General features: G+C 37.7%; 2 protein-coding genes across 2 annotated transcripts; one reads left to right on the top strand and one right to left on the bottom strand.

Annotated features, from left to right (window-relative positions):
- The first annotated feature begins 1,284 nt into the window (after window positions 1–1,284).
- LOC117544611 (growth hormone-regulated TBC protein 1-A-like) lies at window positions 1,285–7,668 on the top strand. Its single transcript, XM_034213807.1, has 8 exons — window positions 1,285–1,472; window positions 2,439–2,584; window positions 3,092–3,250; window positions 4,195–4,319; window positions 4,743–4,839; window positions 5,682–5,854; window positions 5,945–6,130; window positions 7,129–7,668. Exons 1-8 carry the CDS (start codon window positions 1,417–1,419, stop codon window positions 7,228–7,230), a joined length of 1,044 nt encoding a protein of 347 aa, XP_034069698.1. The 5' UTR covers window positions 1,285–1,416; the 3' UTR covers window positions 7,231–7,668.
- A 520-nt stretch (window positions 7,669–8,188) lies between these two features.
- On the bottom strand, window positions 8,189–14,373 carry lamp1b (lysosomal associated membrane protein 1b). The gene is given in 8 exon segments (XM_034213819.1): window positions 8,189–10,148; window positions 10,835–10,864; window positions 10,867–10,951; window positions 10,953–11,002; window positions 12,285–12,345; window positions 12,481–12,609; window positions 12,701–12,876; window positions 13,975–14,373. Coding segments are annotated over 8 exon segments (747 nt in total). The 5' UTR covers window positions 14,036–14,373; the 3' UTR covers window positions 8,189–9,993.
- Between the last annotated feature and the right edge of the window lie 1,396 nt (window positions 14,374–15,769).

Raw genomic sequence — 15,769 nt, forward strand, 5'->3', positions numbered from 1 at the left:
GTATCAGAAGGACTGGATTTGTCCCCTATCACTTTCATAGGAAGGGCATTGGAAAAGGATATTTTAATGACCTGTGAACAAGCTAAACCTGTTCCAGTGTACATAAGAGCGCCTTATTTGCTGTAAAGACACACTGATGTGGTCGTATCGTTTAAGGGAAAGCGCACATCCTCTACCATACCTGGGAATATACTGGATTAACACATTTGAATGAGATTATTTTTTCTATAATCTGTTTTAAAGGGTTCATATAAAACCAGCATTATTGTATTTCTGGCCACTTGGGGGCAGTGAAAACATTGATATCAAAATATCCTTTAGAGAGGCACTACAAATAAATGTAAATGAGTAAAGTAAAAGGGGTTTAGTCTTCCTTTTGATAGTTATATTCCTTGCATTGCATCTTAGATATACAATTTAGATCATAGGAAGATGCCATGTACATAATAAAAGAAAGTGTGTACTTTTTTGAAAGACATTTAAATATCTTTCAATTTGACTTGAACGGGGGAATTTGGACTCTGTGTTTTAAAAATTAAAATAGTAGTATTTTAAATGTTTAAAAATCCTGGCTATGAATCAATATTTACCATCTACAGGAAGTACACACCTCTGTAATGACACATCATTGACTGTAAATGAAGACATATAGCAAACATCACTGTTTCTCTTCCTCTAATTGTTTTGCATGCATATAGCTCGAATCGATGCTTCCTTTATACAGTCTATGGATGCTACCTTTATACAGTCCATGGATGCTACCTTTATACAGTCTATGGATGCTACCTTTATACAGTCCATGGATGCTACCTTTATACAGTCTATGGATGCTACCTTTATACAGTCTATGGATGCTACCTTTATACAGTCCATGGATGCTACCTTTATACAGTCTATGGATGCTACCTTTATACAGTCCATGGATGCTACCTTTATACAGTCTATGGATGCTACCTTTATACAGTCCATGGATGCTACATTTATACAGTCTATGGATGCTACCTTTATACAGTCCATGGATGCTACCTTTATACAGTCTATGGATGCTACCTTTATACAGTCTATGGATGCTACCTTCATAGTCTATGGATGCTACCTTCATATACAGTCTATGGATGCTACCTTACAGTCTATGGATGCTATATACAGTCTATGGATGCTACCTTCATATACAGTCTATGGATGCTACCTTCATATACAGTCTATGGATGCTACCTGTGGAAGTTACCTGCGTGTTCCTTCCACAAGCCCCGCCCCTCGGTTACAACAGTAAGGTGAGTAATTTGAAACTCCGACCGCTTTGTTATTTACCTTCACAGCAGACAACTCTATTTCAAGAAACAGACATGGGATAAACAGGATTTGTATAACCTTGGAGGCGGACTACTTTATAGTACCCGCAGCACATGACACACAATGGAGCTGAAAGGAAATGCTTCTCAGGCTCTTTCGGGTGATAATGACAGTGAAAGGTGAGCTTTGTGTCGATGTGTTCACTGACTGCTGCTTCTCTTTTAGTTACGGTTCAAACATGTGTATTCTTCACTAACAGTAACATCAGGTAATTTCCTCATCATCTAATTGTATTTTCATCAGTGGTGGAATGTAATTAAGTACATTTACTCAAGTATTGTACTCAAAACAAGATGTGGTAATTGTACTTGCATATAGTATTTTACAATTATGCAACCTTGTACTTTTACCTTACTACACTTTGTAGGCACTTCTTAGTCCAGTATGATTTTATAAAGTCAGTTACAAGCCAATAATATATAATTATTATAGGTTAAGCTACCCAAGAGTATATAAAGTAATTAAAAACAATTACATTATTGATTATATATGATTTAAGACTTGGCCGTATTACATGAGTAGGCTACCTTTACTTTTCGTAAAAAGTATAATTTGATACTATTACTTTTGTACTTTTACCTAAATACGATTTTGAATGCAGAACTTTTACTTACTAGCTTATTATTATACTTATTATCTTTATTGTAACAAAATATTTTTAAACTGTATTGCAATCTTTACCTGAGTAAATGACCTGAGGGCTTCTTCCACCTCTGGTTGCCACTTTGTTTTACTTGAACATTTACAACAACAGTTAATAAAACTACAGAGATCAGTAAAATATCATTTCAAAAAGCTGTTTGTTGAAAAAACTAAACTTTCTGAGGTTACTTTTCAAACTTGAATGTTGCTCTTGCTACTATAAACCCAGTATAAAGTAATTTAAAACGGACTAATCATCAGGCTTGGGTATTTGATCTCCTCTCTGCTGAAACCCAACCCTGGGGAGGCTGTTGTAGCGTCTGTCCTCAGGGAATAGGAGCGACAAAGAAGGGCGGGGAGGAAAGGGACTCCAGCTGTCAGTGGTGCTTTTGTGTAGTACTATATATTTGTAAATGCTGGACTCTGTGGATTTGCCCCTTCAGGATTGACCCTTATGGCTTTGAGAGACGTCAGGATTTTGAACCCTACAAGGAGATGATGACAGAATATGTAGCGGTGCTAAACAGAAGGTCAATGAGATGGGACAAACTGCTTCAGGAGAAACCACATGTGGAGAAAAACCTGACAGGTACAACAACAAAAGATCCCCAGTGGAGGAATGTAACAACAGAGACATTAACTAAAGCTCTATACTTCTATTTGACACAGTTGTACTTCACTTCATTTCCATTTTAGGCTACTTTATACTTCTACTCCACTACATATCAAAGACAGGATTTATACTTTATTTTACTCTCATAGCCACTTTTAAGAATCAGAAAATCTGAAATATTGTATTCATCCCCCATGAGGAAATGTAATTGTGACGTATACTGCTGTGAAAAGCACCCTGCTGCAAACTGGGTACATCCTTTGATACTTTAGGCTCATAATACTTTTGTACTTATTTCTAAATAACATTTTAAACTCAAGACTTTTACTTGTAATGGTGCAATTAAGACAATAGTACCTGCTTCTACACAAGTAAAGGATTTAAGTACTACTTCTCTATTAGCACACCACTGTTGTGCTTTCAGTGCTTTTTGTGGTTATGTAATTGCAATTATAAATATATATATAAATGTTTTCTTTGAAGTGAAGCGCTACGTGCGTAAAGGTGTGCCTAATGAGCACCGTGCCAGGATCTGGATGGCGGCCAGCGGCGCTCAGGAGCGACTGGAAAGAAACCCGGGTTACTACCAGGCTCTGCTGAGCATGGAGCATGACACCAAGCTGAAGGAAACCATCCACACAGGTGCAAACAAACAAACGTTACACAGAGGACATTTTGACAGGGGTGGACAGAAAGTACATTTACTCAAGTACTGTACTTTTTTCATTTTCTGCTACTTCATACTTTAACTATAATATACTTTAAAGGAAACTAAGGAACATCTTACTCCCCTTCATTTATTTAATAACTTTCTGAAATTAGAAAATCATATTCAGATCAATAATGCAAAATATAATTATAATATTAATTGATCTCGTATTATTATTACAGGATTAAGATTAAACTTTATTTATCCCTTGGTGAAATACACACATTCTGCAGTATAAAATAAAAAGGATATAAGCTCCTACTTTTCAAAATTAGAGTGATGAACACATGAATGCATCAATAATTCTTATTTTGATAACATAAAATATTGTTCTTATGTTGGTCATTGTTCAAATGTAGTACTTTTTTGTTTTTGTACTTTAAGTATATTTTATGCTTTGTACTTTTATTTAAGATTTTGAATGCATGACTTTTACTTGTAACAAAAATATTAATACACTTTCCTTCTTACTAAGACACTTAAATAGAATAGGGGACATGAATAATGTTATTATCAACAGAGCTTTGTCTATGAAGTGTCCAAATGTCCTCTGTGATAAAAGCCGGATCCAGCCTCCCCATCCCCCTACAATTATTCCCCCTTAAAAAAACCTCCACACGCATCATCAATTCATCATCAATCATACATGTGATACTCCTGTAACCACCTACATGCATGTATGTTTGAGACTGAGCTGTTTTTGTTTTTTGTTATGTTTTGTCTTTTGCTTTGCTTTGTAATTATGTATTTGTCATGTATGTGCTACTTCATTATTGTGTTGTAAAAACTGGAAAAATAAATAAATATATTGTTTAAAAAAAACAAAATAAAACACAGGTACATTTCATATTAAAATTCTTGTCATGTTATTTTTCAGACATGCACAGGACCTTTCCTGACAACGTCCTCTTCCAGAGCAAAGCAGAACCGAGCCTGCAGAGCGCTCTGTTCAACGTGCTGCTTGCGTACGGACACCACAATAAGGAAGTGGGCTACTGTCAGGTGAGGAAAGCTCATACGTTTTCCTCTCATTGTTTACCTAAAGAACAGGGCCAGTTAGTTCTGTATTCATTTAAATACAAACAACCCACATGTCCCTTTCTTTGGAACATACTAATTCCTCTTCCTGTACAACAAACTTGTATTGCTTAAATTAAAATACTAATTTACATTTTGATGTATACAGTAGTCACAGACTTTTTGTTGTTGTTTTCAAATCAATGGGTTTGCTTAATGTAAACAGTCTATTTTCCCCAGACATGCATACATAACAAGTTAACAATGTATTGGTGTAAAAGCTCTTTGATTTAGCGAGTTGGAAATATGTTGTTGCTGAGGATGTGTCTTGTCCTGCCAGGTATTAGGGTGCATGTGTCTGTAAATCACTGTTATAAAATCATCGCTCTCTCTCTCTGTTCATGTCAGGGCATGAACTTCATTGCAGGCTACCTCATGATCATCACCAAAAATGAAGAGAACTCCTTCTGGCTCATGGATGCATTGTTGGGAAGAATGCTCCCAGGTAGAGTTTATTTGTATTCTTTATCTTCACAAACATGAAAGGTCATGCAAAACACCGACAAGTGTTTAAAAAGAGTACGAGTTGCCCAGCCACCACAGCTACAACACAAGTGACAGGACAGTTTTTGGAGATGTCAATAAAAAGGCCGAGAAGAGGTCTAATCAGACTCCAAAGTGACACAGGGCTTTTAATCCGTCTCACTTTATTTGTAAAGCATTACATTAACTGAATGTCTACAAATAAAAAATGGAAGAAAAGTTCAAATAAAGCATTACAAAAAAGTTGTTGATATTAAAACTCTTTCAAATCAGTAATACTGTCATCTAGTGTTCAAATTAAAGCTATGGGCCAGCATTAGCATACTGAATGAATACACACTTCAAGGCAGATCTGAGAGCAGTGTAACATGATAATTTACCTGCAACAAAAGGTGTGCATATGTTCCTGTTTATAAAGGGAAGAGAGACCAAAGTGTATATTTTCTAGATCAGTGATAACATTTAAATGCATTTGCCTCTGCTGTTCAGTGTTATATCATGACCCACTTGAAGCAATGTTGGGTCATTGATGTCAGGCTTTTTAAGAGAATTAAGGCTGACTATAATGTGTTAATATAATTATCTACAAATTGCAAATGAATAGTATTGTTCGTTATGACTCGTTGTAATAAAAAAGGCTAAATAGCAATGGACCCAGGTTGGAGCCTTGTGGAGCTCCACATTGAAAATTCATTCAGGACTACTACAGCCATCTAAAACATTTCAATTTGATATTAGATTTATAAAGTAGAGATATGAGCAAAACAAAATAAAATAAACTCCTATACTTTGTGGATATGGTAGATTTCTACAGTCCGGCCATGATGGGTCTGAAGACCGACCAGGAGGTTCTCGGGGAGCTGGTGAAGGCTAAATCTCCTGCAGTCGGACAGTTAATGGACCAGTATCCCGGCATTTGGACGCTGGTGGTGTCTCGCTGGTTCATCTGCCTCTACATCGACGTTCTCCCAATTGAGGTGAGGAAAAGTTGGGGTTTAATAATATAGACAAATAAGGAATTCAAGCAATGTCGAAGCACTAATTTGTCTTGTTCATTGTTCTTACAGACAGTTCTGCGGGTCTGGGATTCTCTTTTCTACGAGGGCTCAAAGGTTATTTTCCGTGTTGCTCTGACTCTCATCATTCACCACCAGCCGGAGATCCTGCGCGCTCGTTCTCTGACGGATGTGTGCGAGTGCTTCAAACAAATCACCTGCGGAGCATTCACTCTGGACTGCCACACCTTCATGCAGGTGCGATGAGAAAGGACATTAGCATTGGCTGTTGTTACATGGGATAAGAGATGTTTGAACATTAGCTCTCCTCCACTGGCAAACTTTAGCAAAAGGTCCACCTGCTTTAATCCTTTTTTTACATAAGGGATTATTCTGGTGAATACTTTGACAATGGATCTAATTATAATTTGGTCTAGAATACTGTATGTACGCAAATAGTGAAACATTCAGATGAAAGTAAACTGAGCCCATTTCAAAATGTCTTGTTTTATCCAGGTAACATCTCTAAATAAAAATATAATCTAATTTCTACTATATAAAAGAAAAATGTAAAACCAGGAATTCACATTCAAGAGGCTCAAATCAACATATTTCTGGAATTTTTTCTTAAAAGAAAATAACTTCAAATTATCAAAGTTGTTGCAGTAACTGTTTCAGATCCTAAGTGCTTTGCATAATGGTTGGTTCATTTTCATTCAATAGTAGAAAGGGAGGTGTGTGGTACAGTGGGGTGTGCGTAGGAGTTCGGATCAGGGGTCGCAGGTTCAAACCCCACTGCAGTCAGCATGTCGTTGTGTCCCTGGGCAAGACACTGCACCCCAAAATTGCTCCTTTGGGGATTGCCCACAGTATTGAGAATGTAAATCGCTTTGGATAAATGTAATGTAGAATATACTCCTTAATTAAAAAACAGAATTAACCTGGCCTCCCTGAGAAGCATTCAGTCAGGTTGCACTGAAGAGAAGACATTTACCAAAAGTATAATGATCAGAAAAGGAGGTGTCATGTAAAATATTCAGTTTTTTCAGATTATGACAAATTGAAGCCACCCCTGGGATAGGAGTTTATCCAGAGCCTGATAATTATAGGTGAGGTGTTTATATGAGGCTTATTCTGACTGAGTTTTTAAGGTGGGGAAAATTACAGACTTTTTGTAAACACTGCTTAGTGTGTACTCCTGTAAAGGAATAATTAGAATCAATTGCGTGACATTATCTCAAATTCTCTTTCTACAGAAGATATTTTCCGAACCTGGGACCCTGTCGATGGGAACTATCGATAAACTCAGAGAGAAATGCCGACAGCGAATACTGGAGGAGGAATCCGGACGCCGGTAACATTTTGTATCCACCCTTTCTCACTGGATTAATAAAACCCTTTCATTCAGTGTAAGTAGACAACACTTTAATATCAGGAAAAATTAACTATTTCCAAATGAACTACTCATGGATTTTGTTCCTTCTGTTATACGTTTCTATATTACTCTCTAAAGGATGTAAACATTTGCTCATGGTCTCACATTTCTGCTGCTATAAATACTTCAAGATAACCTGATGCTAATGTATTTAAATTGGCCATTGTTTTTATTACTTGCACTATTGTATTGTAACTTAATAGTAGGGAGTGGTTTTATTATTGTGGAGGATAATATATGAGAATAATAATATATATTAATGATAATATGTGTCTAATGGAAAATAGTTGATGTCTCTTGCACTGAAACACTATTGAAACTGTACTTTCTGAAGTAAAATGAGATATATTCATTTACAGAACTTTGTGTTTTACTCTATATTAGAAACCTAACACTAGCTGACCTAAAGAAATGCCTGTGCGAAACAAAGATAAAGAAAAAAGTTTCTTGTTAACCTGGGGCCTGCGGGCTGTTTTAACAGTTACATAATGTTGTCTCGCACCTTTGGACAACTTTCCTCCTCCCTGCATGTACAGAGACAAACGTATGAGCTCAGATGTGATAAAAATGAACGGTGCTAAAACACTACAGTTCAGAGTCCTGCGGGCTTTTATTTCAGCTGTCTCGTTAGAAGAGGATTTAAAACCTGAATGACTGAAAAATCTAATTACATTTTATTGAAACTTTACAAAAACTGATTTAACAATAATAATAAAAAAGGCACTTTTATTATTGACACTAATATAATTAAGTCTATGGTAGATGTTAAAAAGGAATTTAAAATAATGCATTTCTAGAATACAATTCCCAATTATTCTAGACCAAAATAACGTAGGAACCGGTTTCACTGCTGAAGCGTATAGTAAAGACAAAACAAAAAGTCTCGTTCATTCAGTTTTATTGACCTCTTCTTTAGAAAACAAACAATTCAAACAAACCCATTAAAACCTTATTAAATAACTACATGAATATTTAGATGAGGGAGAAAAAAACATGGGAAAAAAAATATCTTTACTTTCTCCTACAACATCAAACAATGCATTTCTATGGTAGTAACGGTACATGAAGGCTTAGTGAGACACAGAGTCTCGACATGGCAGCACACGGTGTCAGTGAGTGAGTCCCTCTGTGGTATTGGCTTTACTTTCATCCTATCTATGTCACTGCGGGGAAGGCACTGATAAACACTGACCGGAGCATTTTGGCCTCTTAAATCATTACATGGGGCTGTTTGTTTGTCAGAACATTAGTGCAACTTCTTTCACTTCAGAAGCAAAAACCCAAGTGGAAAAGAAAACAAACAACACCACCCGGTGGAGTGTAACACGTCAACATTTTAACACTCAACAGTGATGTCCTGAGCTTTTACATCCACATAAGCCAACCGACGATTGTTTAAGCAACTTCACTTTGTAACAGTAAACCCCAAGCGTGGCTACAATGACCTTAAAGAATAGTTTGACATTTTTAGTTACATGATAAGATAGAGGAAGATGATAACCACTCTCATTTCTGAACTGATTAAATTAGTTTAGTATAAAGACAGGAAACGGGAGGATCAGTTAGCACTGCTTGTCAAAAGTTAAGAAATCTGCCCACCATCACCTCTAAAGCTCACTCAGCACAATATATCTAAGATTGATTTGTTCAATACAAAACGTGAATTGCAAAAACATGACATTGTGGATAAATGGGAGGGTTAGGTAGGTGCTACAGAATATTTCGTTGTTTACACTTTGCACAGATCAATCAACAGAGTAAATAGGCAAGTTTTAGAAGTGCTGGTAGACTTTTGGATTTACTTCGACAGAGCCAGGCGAGCCATTTCCCGCTGTTGCAAGTCTTTATGCTAAGCTAGGCTAACCAGCTGCTGGTTGTAGCTTTACATTTACTGTGCAGCCGAGTGGTATCAATCTCGTTTTTTCCCCCAAAAATGTTGAATTATTCTTTCAAATGGAACCAACTATTTTACAAAAAGTTCACAACTGCATCTTCAGTCTCCATACAAAATGTGCCGAGTACCGTAAAGAGGAAAATAACTAATCCCAGTAAATAAAATTAAATTCAAGCTACGAAGGGGACTTCTTGCATATCCTTTTTAGAGTCGGGTTAAGGTGTGTTACATAAAATCTGCAAACTTGGGCTAAATGTAGAGTTACAATAAAAAAACATCAGATCATTTCAGTCTGAAGTGGACTGCCAGAAATATTCCCTTTTATATTAACAAACTTCATTTAAGGCAAGACCACTAAAAATGGTCGCCCTAAAGCCGATAAGAAAAAGCTAGAGTAGCTATTCCCTCAAAATCACACAATCCCTCAAAATCACACAATCCCTTTCAGAGAAATCATAAATAGTACATTACATATTGAGAACGCTAACTTCTGATCAACATCCGCCCTCTCCCTAAAAGTACCAGTTTTCCTTCACTTCCTTACAATCCCCTAACAAAGCCCCTTTCCTTTTTTTTTTTTTACACAAATGAGCGGGTCAGACCGGAAGGAGCAAATCAACCTGCGTGATGATGACTAGCGTTACTGATGAAGGCTAAGAACAGCACACACAGGCAGGGAGGGTGAGGGGGGGCACAGGGTGGAGTGTTTAGTCTCATAAAACAGTGGTTAATCTCGGGGGGGGGGGGGGGGGGGGGGGGGGGGGGGGGGGGTACGCACCGCTCTGCCCTGAGTCATGTGACCTCAGATGGTTTTGTGGTAGCCGGCGTTGGCTCCTCTTTTCGGCCGATGAGGTACGCCAGCAGCACGATGAAGACGAGACCCGCGAGAGCCGCTCCGACGATGATGGGGATCAACATGTCGTCTTCATCCAACTGGCACTCCTCAGCTGGGGGGGGAACGCCAGAGAGGATTAGAGCAAAACCCGGGAAATCACCCAGTTTGAAGCTTCTTAAAGCACACGTGATTAGTGAATTTACATTTAATAAGGGAGTATACAAATGCAACGTTTAAAAGTAACGTTTTTTTTTTAAAAATCGTATTGCTGAAAACTTTGTTGCAATGTCTGTTTTTTTCCAATATGGTGAAGCCCTAATTTGTACATTTGAAGGATTGAAATGAGAAAGTGCAAAAACATATTTGTTGTCACTTAAACTCATAATCGTGATCTCAATATTGATCAAAATAATTGTGATCATAATTGTTGCCTTAATCGCACGGATGCAGATAAAGATAGAATACATGTATCGTTTCATATTGTTTGTATGATTAGATTCCAGAGATCGCTGCATATGATTGTTTTTGCCGTTTGTGATCCAAACATTTACAAGAGCTTTGTCACAAAAGTTCACATTATACAAAAGAAAAAGATGGATGTTATCATATCAAAAATGTATCCAACAAAAAGGTCAGCTCTAATCCATTTGTGTTGCTGAAGTTAATTCAATAATATTCATAAATCCTTTCATTTAAATTGCGAATTTTGTTTGTGGATGTTTAATCTTAAGTGCGATAGTGTTAGAGAATATAGCGACAGACATGCAAAGCTACATTTGAAAGCGTCTGTAGTTGTACCTGCTCCGAACTGATCTCCTGAGACGCCGAAGGCTGCACCTGCACCTGGAAGGTGTTGATGGACAGATCCGGGGACACGGTCAGAGTCTGCTGCTCACGACACAGGTAGGAGAACCCCCAGGGTGCCGCGCAGGAAGTCCAGACTGCTGTTATCAGCTGAGACGGGCTCTATGGGACAAAACAGAGCAGAGAGTGATTACAGAGGAAGATGTGTTCAGTAAACAAAAAGAATAGAGGTGATACAAAACGAGGAAACCACTAGTCTTTTTCTGGAACAAGCTTTGTCCACTTGGCATTTTGCCTCTATATTTGTGACATTTTGTATCATCTTGGATGTGTGTCTACAATCAGACATCTGGTCGCTGGGTTTTTAATTAAGGGATGTTGGACTCCAAGAACACTGCCACACATTAGTAGTGGGTTATCAGTGATTATTGCAAGGGATATGTTTGTATTTGTCAATAACCTTAAGGCCCTGACACACCAAACTGACACCAAAGAACACGTTCCGACAGACCCGATTGTTGCGTCACCTCACGTCTTGGCCATGTTTCGCACTAGAACACCCGGCAAAGACTTCAGCAGAAATCGGCTCGGTGTGTGTCAGGACCTTTAAGGAAACTCAACTGATTGTGCCTTTGACGAAATGCTTCACCACCTTGCATAGAGAATTTAAAAGGTGGCGGCTTTGTTCAAGACATAATATAATAATCTTGTTTAATAAAATACAAAAATGAAGAATCGCTTCTGGGCTAAGTGAAAAATAAGCAAGACAACAATGTTACAGACAGAATAAAGAACGGCGGCAGGAGACCAAAGATGAGCCGAGGAGTTGTAGATCAACTAGCTTTACAGTTACCAGGTGACAGCTGAAGTTCAAACAGGAAGGAAATGTTAATGGCCTCTGTGAATGATTTATTGTCTTAAGTTCATTTTGGACATTAGTAGAATTGGTACAATGCTAGAAAAGTCTAAACATTTTAATTTTTTAGTGAATTGTTTGCTCAGTCGACTCATATCCATTTACAGGGCACTACTGTGTCTTCTTTCCATTTCATTTACAATATTTGAACACCAAATCACGGTCTGTTATTGAGTTACAAGGCAGAGTAGGTTTCTGTTTTATACTAATAAAGGACTGGATTACCTAAAGCCAGTTGAGTAGCACTTGAAATGTTTGGCTCTATGAAACCTGATGTACTTATATGATTCTGTTTTCTTCAAGGTTGTGTCTTCCTGGTCGAATGTACTTATTGTAAGTCGCTTTGGACAAAAGCGTCAGCTAAATGCAATGTAATGCAATGTAATGTAAATGTAATGTTTGGATTTATTTTCCATGGTCCTAAGAGTAATCACGTAAATGAAAGAACAATCTCCAAAAACTGACCACAGGATTGGTTTGGCATTATATGATAAAAGGTGAAATACTACAAGGTTTAAGTGCACTCACCTTTCATGTCTGGCCATGCTGCAGACAGAGACACGTTACTCAGGTGGTACTTAGTAATATTCTGGAGAGAAAAGCAACAGCAACAAAAATCAGCTACACCGCAGTGAAGTGAGTTTACCTCCAGCTGCCATCTAGTGGCTGTTTCATGAAATACAAGCGATGTTATACAGCAGGTTGTGAGGCAGGAGTTACCCACCAGGGAGAAGAAGAAGGTGAGGTTGGTCTTCTCTGCATCGGTTGAGAGTCGCAGGGAAGCGGTGTCTGCGTCACATGATCCAGAGGACTTTGTCACATTCGGCTGGAGGTTCACAATATTCCACACAGTCTGTAAAGAAAGAAGGAGTTTACATTTAGGATTTGGAACCAGTTAATGTGGCTGAATTCAGAGAGCTGTTTGAGGGTTTATATTTAGGCACCTTATTCTGGGACACAGAGTTGAAGGTGATGTTGAGCTGGAGACCCATGGAGGCCAGTAAACAGGCCGTCCCGTTGCTGCTGCTCACCACATAGATACCCTTCTCAGGTCTCATGGGCTCCTTGTGCGGGGCAGCCGTCGTCTGAGCAGCAGCAAAACCCTGGAGCAGGACGCCAGCTGCAAGAAGGTTTCAGTTCAAAGTTACGATTTTCAGAGGTGCAATGTGTTCAATGCTAAATACATAATTAAAACAAGACTTTATGAGAACCCTTTAGGTATTAGATATCAAAGCCTACGCAAGTACAAATATCTATCTTGCACGTATATTTGGTAGCTCAGATTTCAAGGATTATACCAGCAGTAAGTGATTTGTGCATTTAACCAAAGAAAACACTTGGATGAGAACACAACACCCTTTTAAAAGCTATCGTTGATGTTATATAGTGTGACATACAGAGGTGTAAGAAGATATTTTACACAGGTAAAAGTAGCATTGTTAACATATAAAGTATTGTATTCAAAATTGTACTCAAGTAAAAAGTACAAAAGTATTGGCATTAAAGTATACTTCAAGTGCAAGTTCTAATTTCACAGTATGGCCCATTTCAGATCTAAAAATATTACATTTTTGTATTGTATAATTCTTTTTAATGCATTGATGTTAACTTGGTAAAGGTGGGGGTTATTTAAATAACTTGCTATACTGCTGGGTAGCTTAACCTATAATAACACATTATGATTTATTGGTTGATTTATATTCTGTATTATAAATCCATACCTGCAAAGTAGCGAGTTACTTAATGTAATGAAGTGAACGTTTAAAGTTACTTTACACTACTGCTGACAGATACGCTCCCATATTTTGAACTCAGTGTGAGTTCATCCGCAGACTGAGCTGAGACTGACGCCTTTACTTGCGCCAAAACAGAGAGAGACGTGAACGCATCATTAAACAGTACATCATGTAACGTTAGGATAAACCGTATATAACATTTCTGCAACCAAAATCAAGTTAATATGTTACGTAGGCCTGACAAATCAGCTGCTTGTTTGATCTTTAATTTATCTGGTTTTATTACATTTTAAACCCTTATAAAACACAGAAAACGTTGCTTTTCACTATCTAGTTGAGAAGAGTTTATATAGTGACCTTAGCTAAACGTCAGCTAACATTAGGCATCAGGAATGTGACGTCATCAAACAATAACCGTTACTGTTTTGCTCGCCCGGTTAACGTAGTAAACGATGATAGAATATGAATGGGCCAATACTCACCTAAAATCAACTGTAACGTTACTCCCAGCCACCATGACTGAGCAGCACCGATCTGAGTCATGCTTCTCTCTTCGGTAACACTCCAGTTGCTTCTCAGGGATACAAACAACAAGACGCGGCTAACTGGCTAGCTTAGCAAGATGTTGTGCTAGCTAAGCTAACGTTAGCGTAACAACAACAGCAAAGGGTGAAATAATACTCAAGCGCCCTGGATTTACTAAGATGATAAAGCTCTGGTTCTGGTAACAAAAACACTGACGTTTCTGGCACCACGTTTAAACTTTGTATGGTGTATATTTGCTAGCTGAGAGGTTAATTTAGCTTGCCTTTTAACACTTTATCACCGCAGCTTCAGCACAAACTGACATCAGTGAGTGTCATGTGACGGGCTTTAAGAAAAAACCCAGAAAGTCACGTGATGCACAGCAGCCACATGACAAGCGTATTAAGTGTTTTTCGTTAAGAGTTAAAGGAATACGACAATGTCATGCATTAATGAGTGGTGGAAAGTGTATTTGCTGAGCTAAAGTGCGTTTTCGAGATACTATTCTGAATTTTGTAAAAATGTTTGTAGGTTAAATATGTCACTTTTTATTGTTTTAATTCATACCCCTTATATTTTACTATTCCCTTTTTTTATCTTTGTGTAGTGATCAATACAACATAATATATTTCTATATAACCATTTATGTAAATACCACATATTTGTTTTATTTAACCTTATTTATGTATGTTGTACTATGCTGTATTATATTAAATGTATGCTTTACACGTTTTTTTCTACTAAATGCATTTTTGGAGGATACCTGTTACAAATATTGATAGACAGTTGCATTTACTAAAGTAGATGCTGTATTTAAGTGCCATGTTAAGGTACCTTATGCCACTAGACTCACTGAACTAAAACAAATAAGAGACTAATATTGTTATTTGAATCACATTAATTTGTTTTGTATTTTCACCCTACTTTGCAGATAACGACTACATAAAAACTGCAATATAGCAAGGTTTGTCCGATAAATATCAATGTAATTGCAATCATCATTGTTTATCTAGCTGTTGTGAGCTGGTCAGTTTTGTTTTGTATTGTTAACTTCACTGTGTCCCTCAATCAAACCCACTAGATGTATCTATCTGGCCAACTCACAGGCTCAAGCTTGAATGTGGACGTCTAATTAAAGGCCCCGGAGGTCAGACCCCAGTCAAAAGTGCCTGGACATTTCACTCACCAGTGTCAAAATAAAGTCTCCTCTCTGTGCAACCTGACCCGACCTCACTTGTCTGCCTGATAGCTCAATAATTTCCTCACAGATCAGTGTGATTATGCCACTTGAGACAGACGCGACCCTTTGAAAGAGACAGAGGTCTAACGTCCGTAACCTCTTCCTTTACACAGACAAACACTAACATTTAAGTATCATGGGGGTCAACTTATCCATGGACCCTTTGAACACACAGTCCCTTATTAAACAGACTGTAGCCGGCTCCAATCAATCTTTCTGCAGTCTGCCAATGTTCTCGTGTTAACCAACAGCCACATGTTTTACTTTATGATCTGTTCAATCTGATTTCTACTCTCTGCTTGATAAGGTGTGGTTTACAGGCCAGTGACAAATGCTGCACTTTTAGAAGTTGTTCATCCCTTGAAGTACCTTAGAAAACTGTAGCAATATGTCTCTTAAGGTCCAGAGGATAAAGGAACACAATTCACCTAAAGTCAAAATTCTTTGCATAACATTGTTTTCTATTTTATAAACTAGTACAGCTTTAATTTCACAATGTATAATACTAACCA

This window comes from Gymnodraco acuticeps, unplaced genomic scaffold (genome assembly GCF_902827175.1).
Source record: "Gymnodraco acuticeps unplaced genomic scaffold, fGymAcu1.1, whole genome shotgun sequence".
Taxonomy (NCBI): domain Eukaryota; kingdom Metazoa; phylum Chordata; class Actinopteri; order Perciformes; family Bathydraconidae; genus Gymnodraco; species Gymnodraco acuticeps.

Bases quoted from the DNA above. Each gene is read 5' to 3' on its own strand.
- LOC117544611 (XM_034213807.1), top strand. From the start codon at position 1,417: ATGGAGCTGAAAGGAAATGCTTCTCAGGCTCTTTCGGGTGATAATGAC. The intron at 1,473-2,438 runs GTGAGCTTTGTG...TTGCCCCTTCAG, and splicing joins GGTGATAATGACAGTGAAAG to GATTGACCCTTATGGCTTTG. The intron at 2,585-3,091 runs GTACAACAACAA...TTTTCTTTGAAG, and splicing joins TGTGGAGAAAAACCTGACAG to TGAAGCGCTACGTGCGTAAA.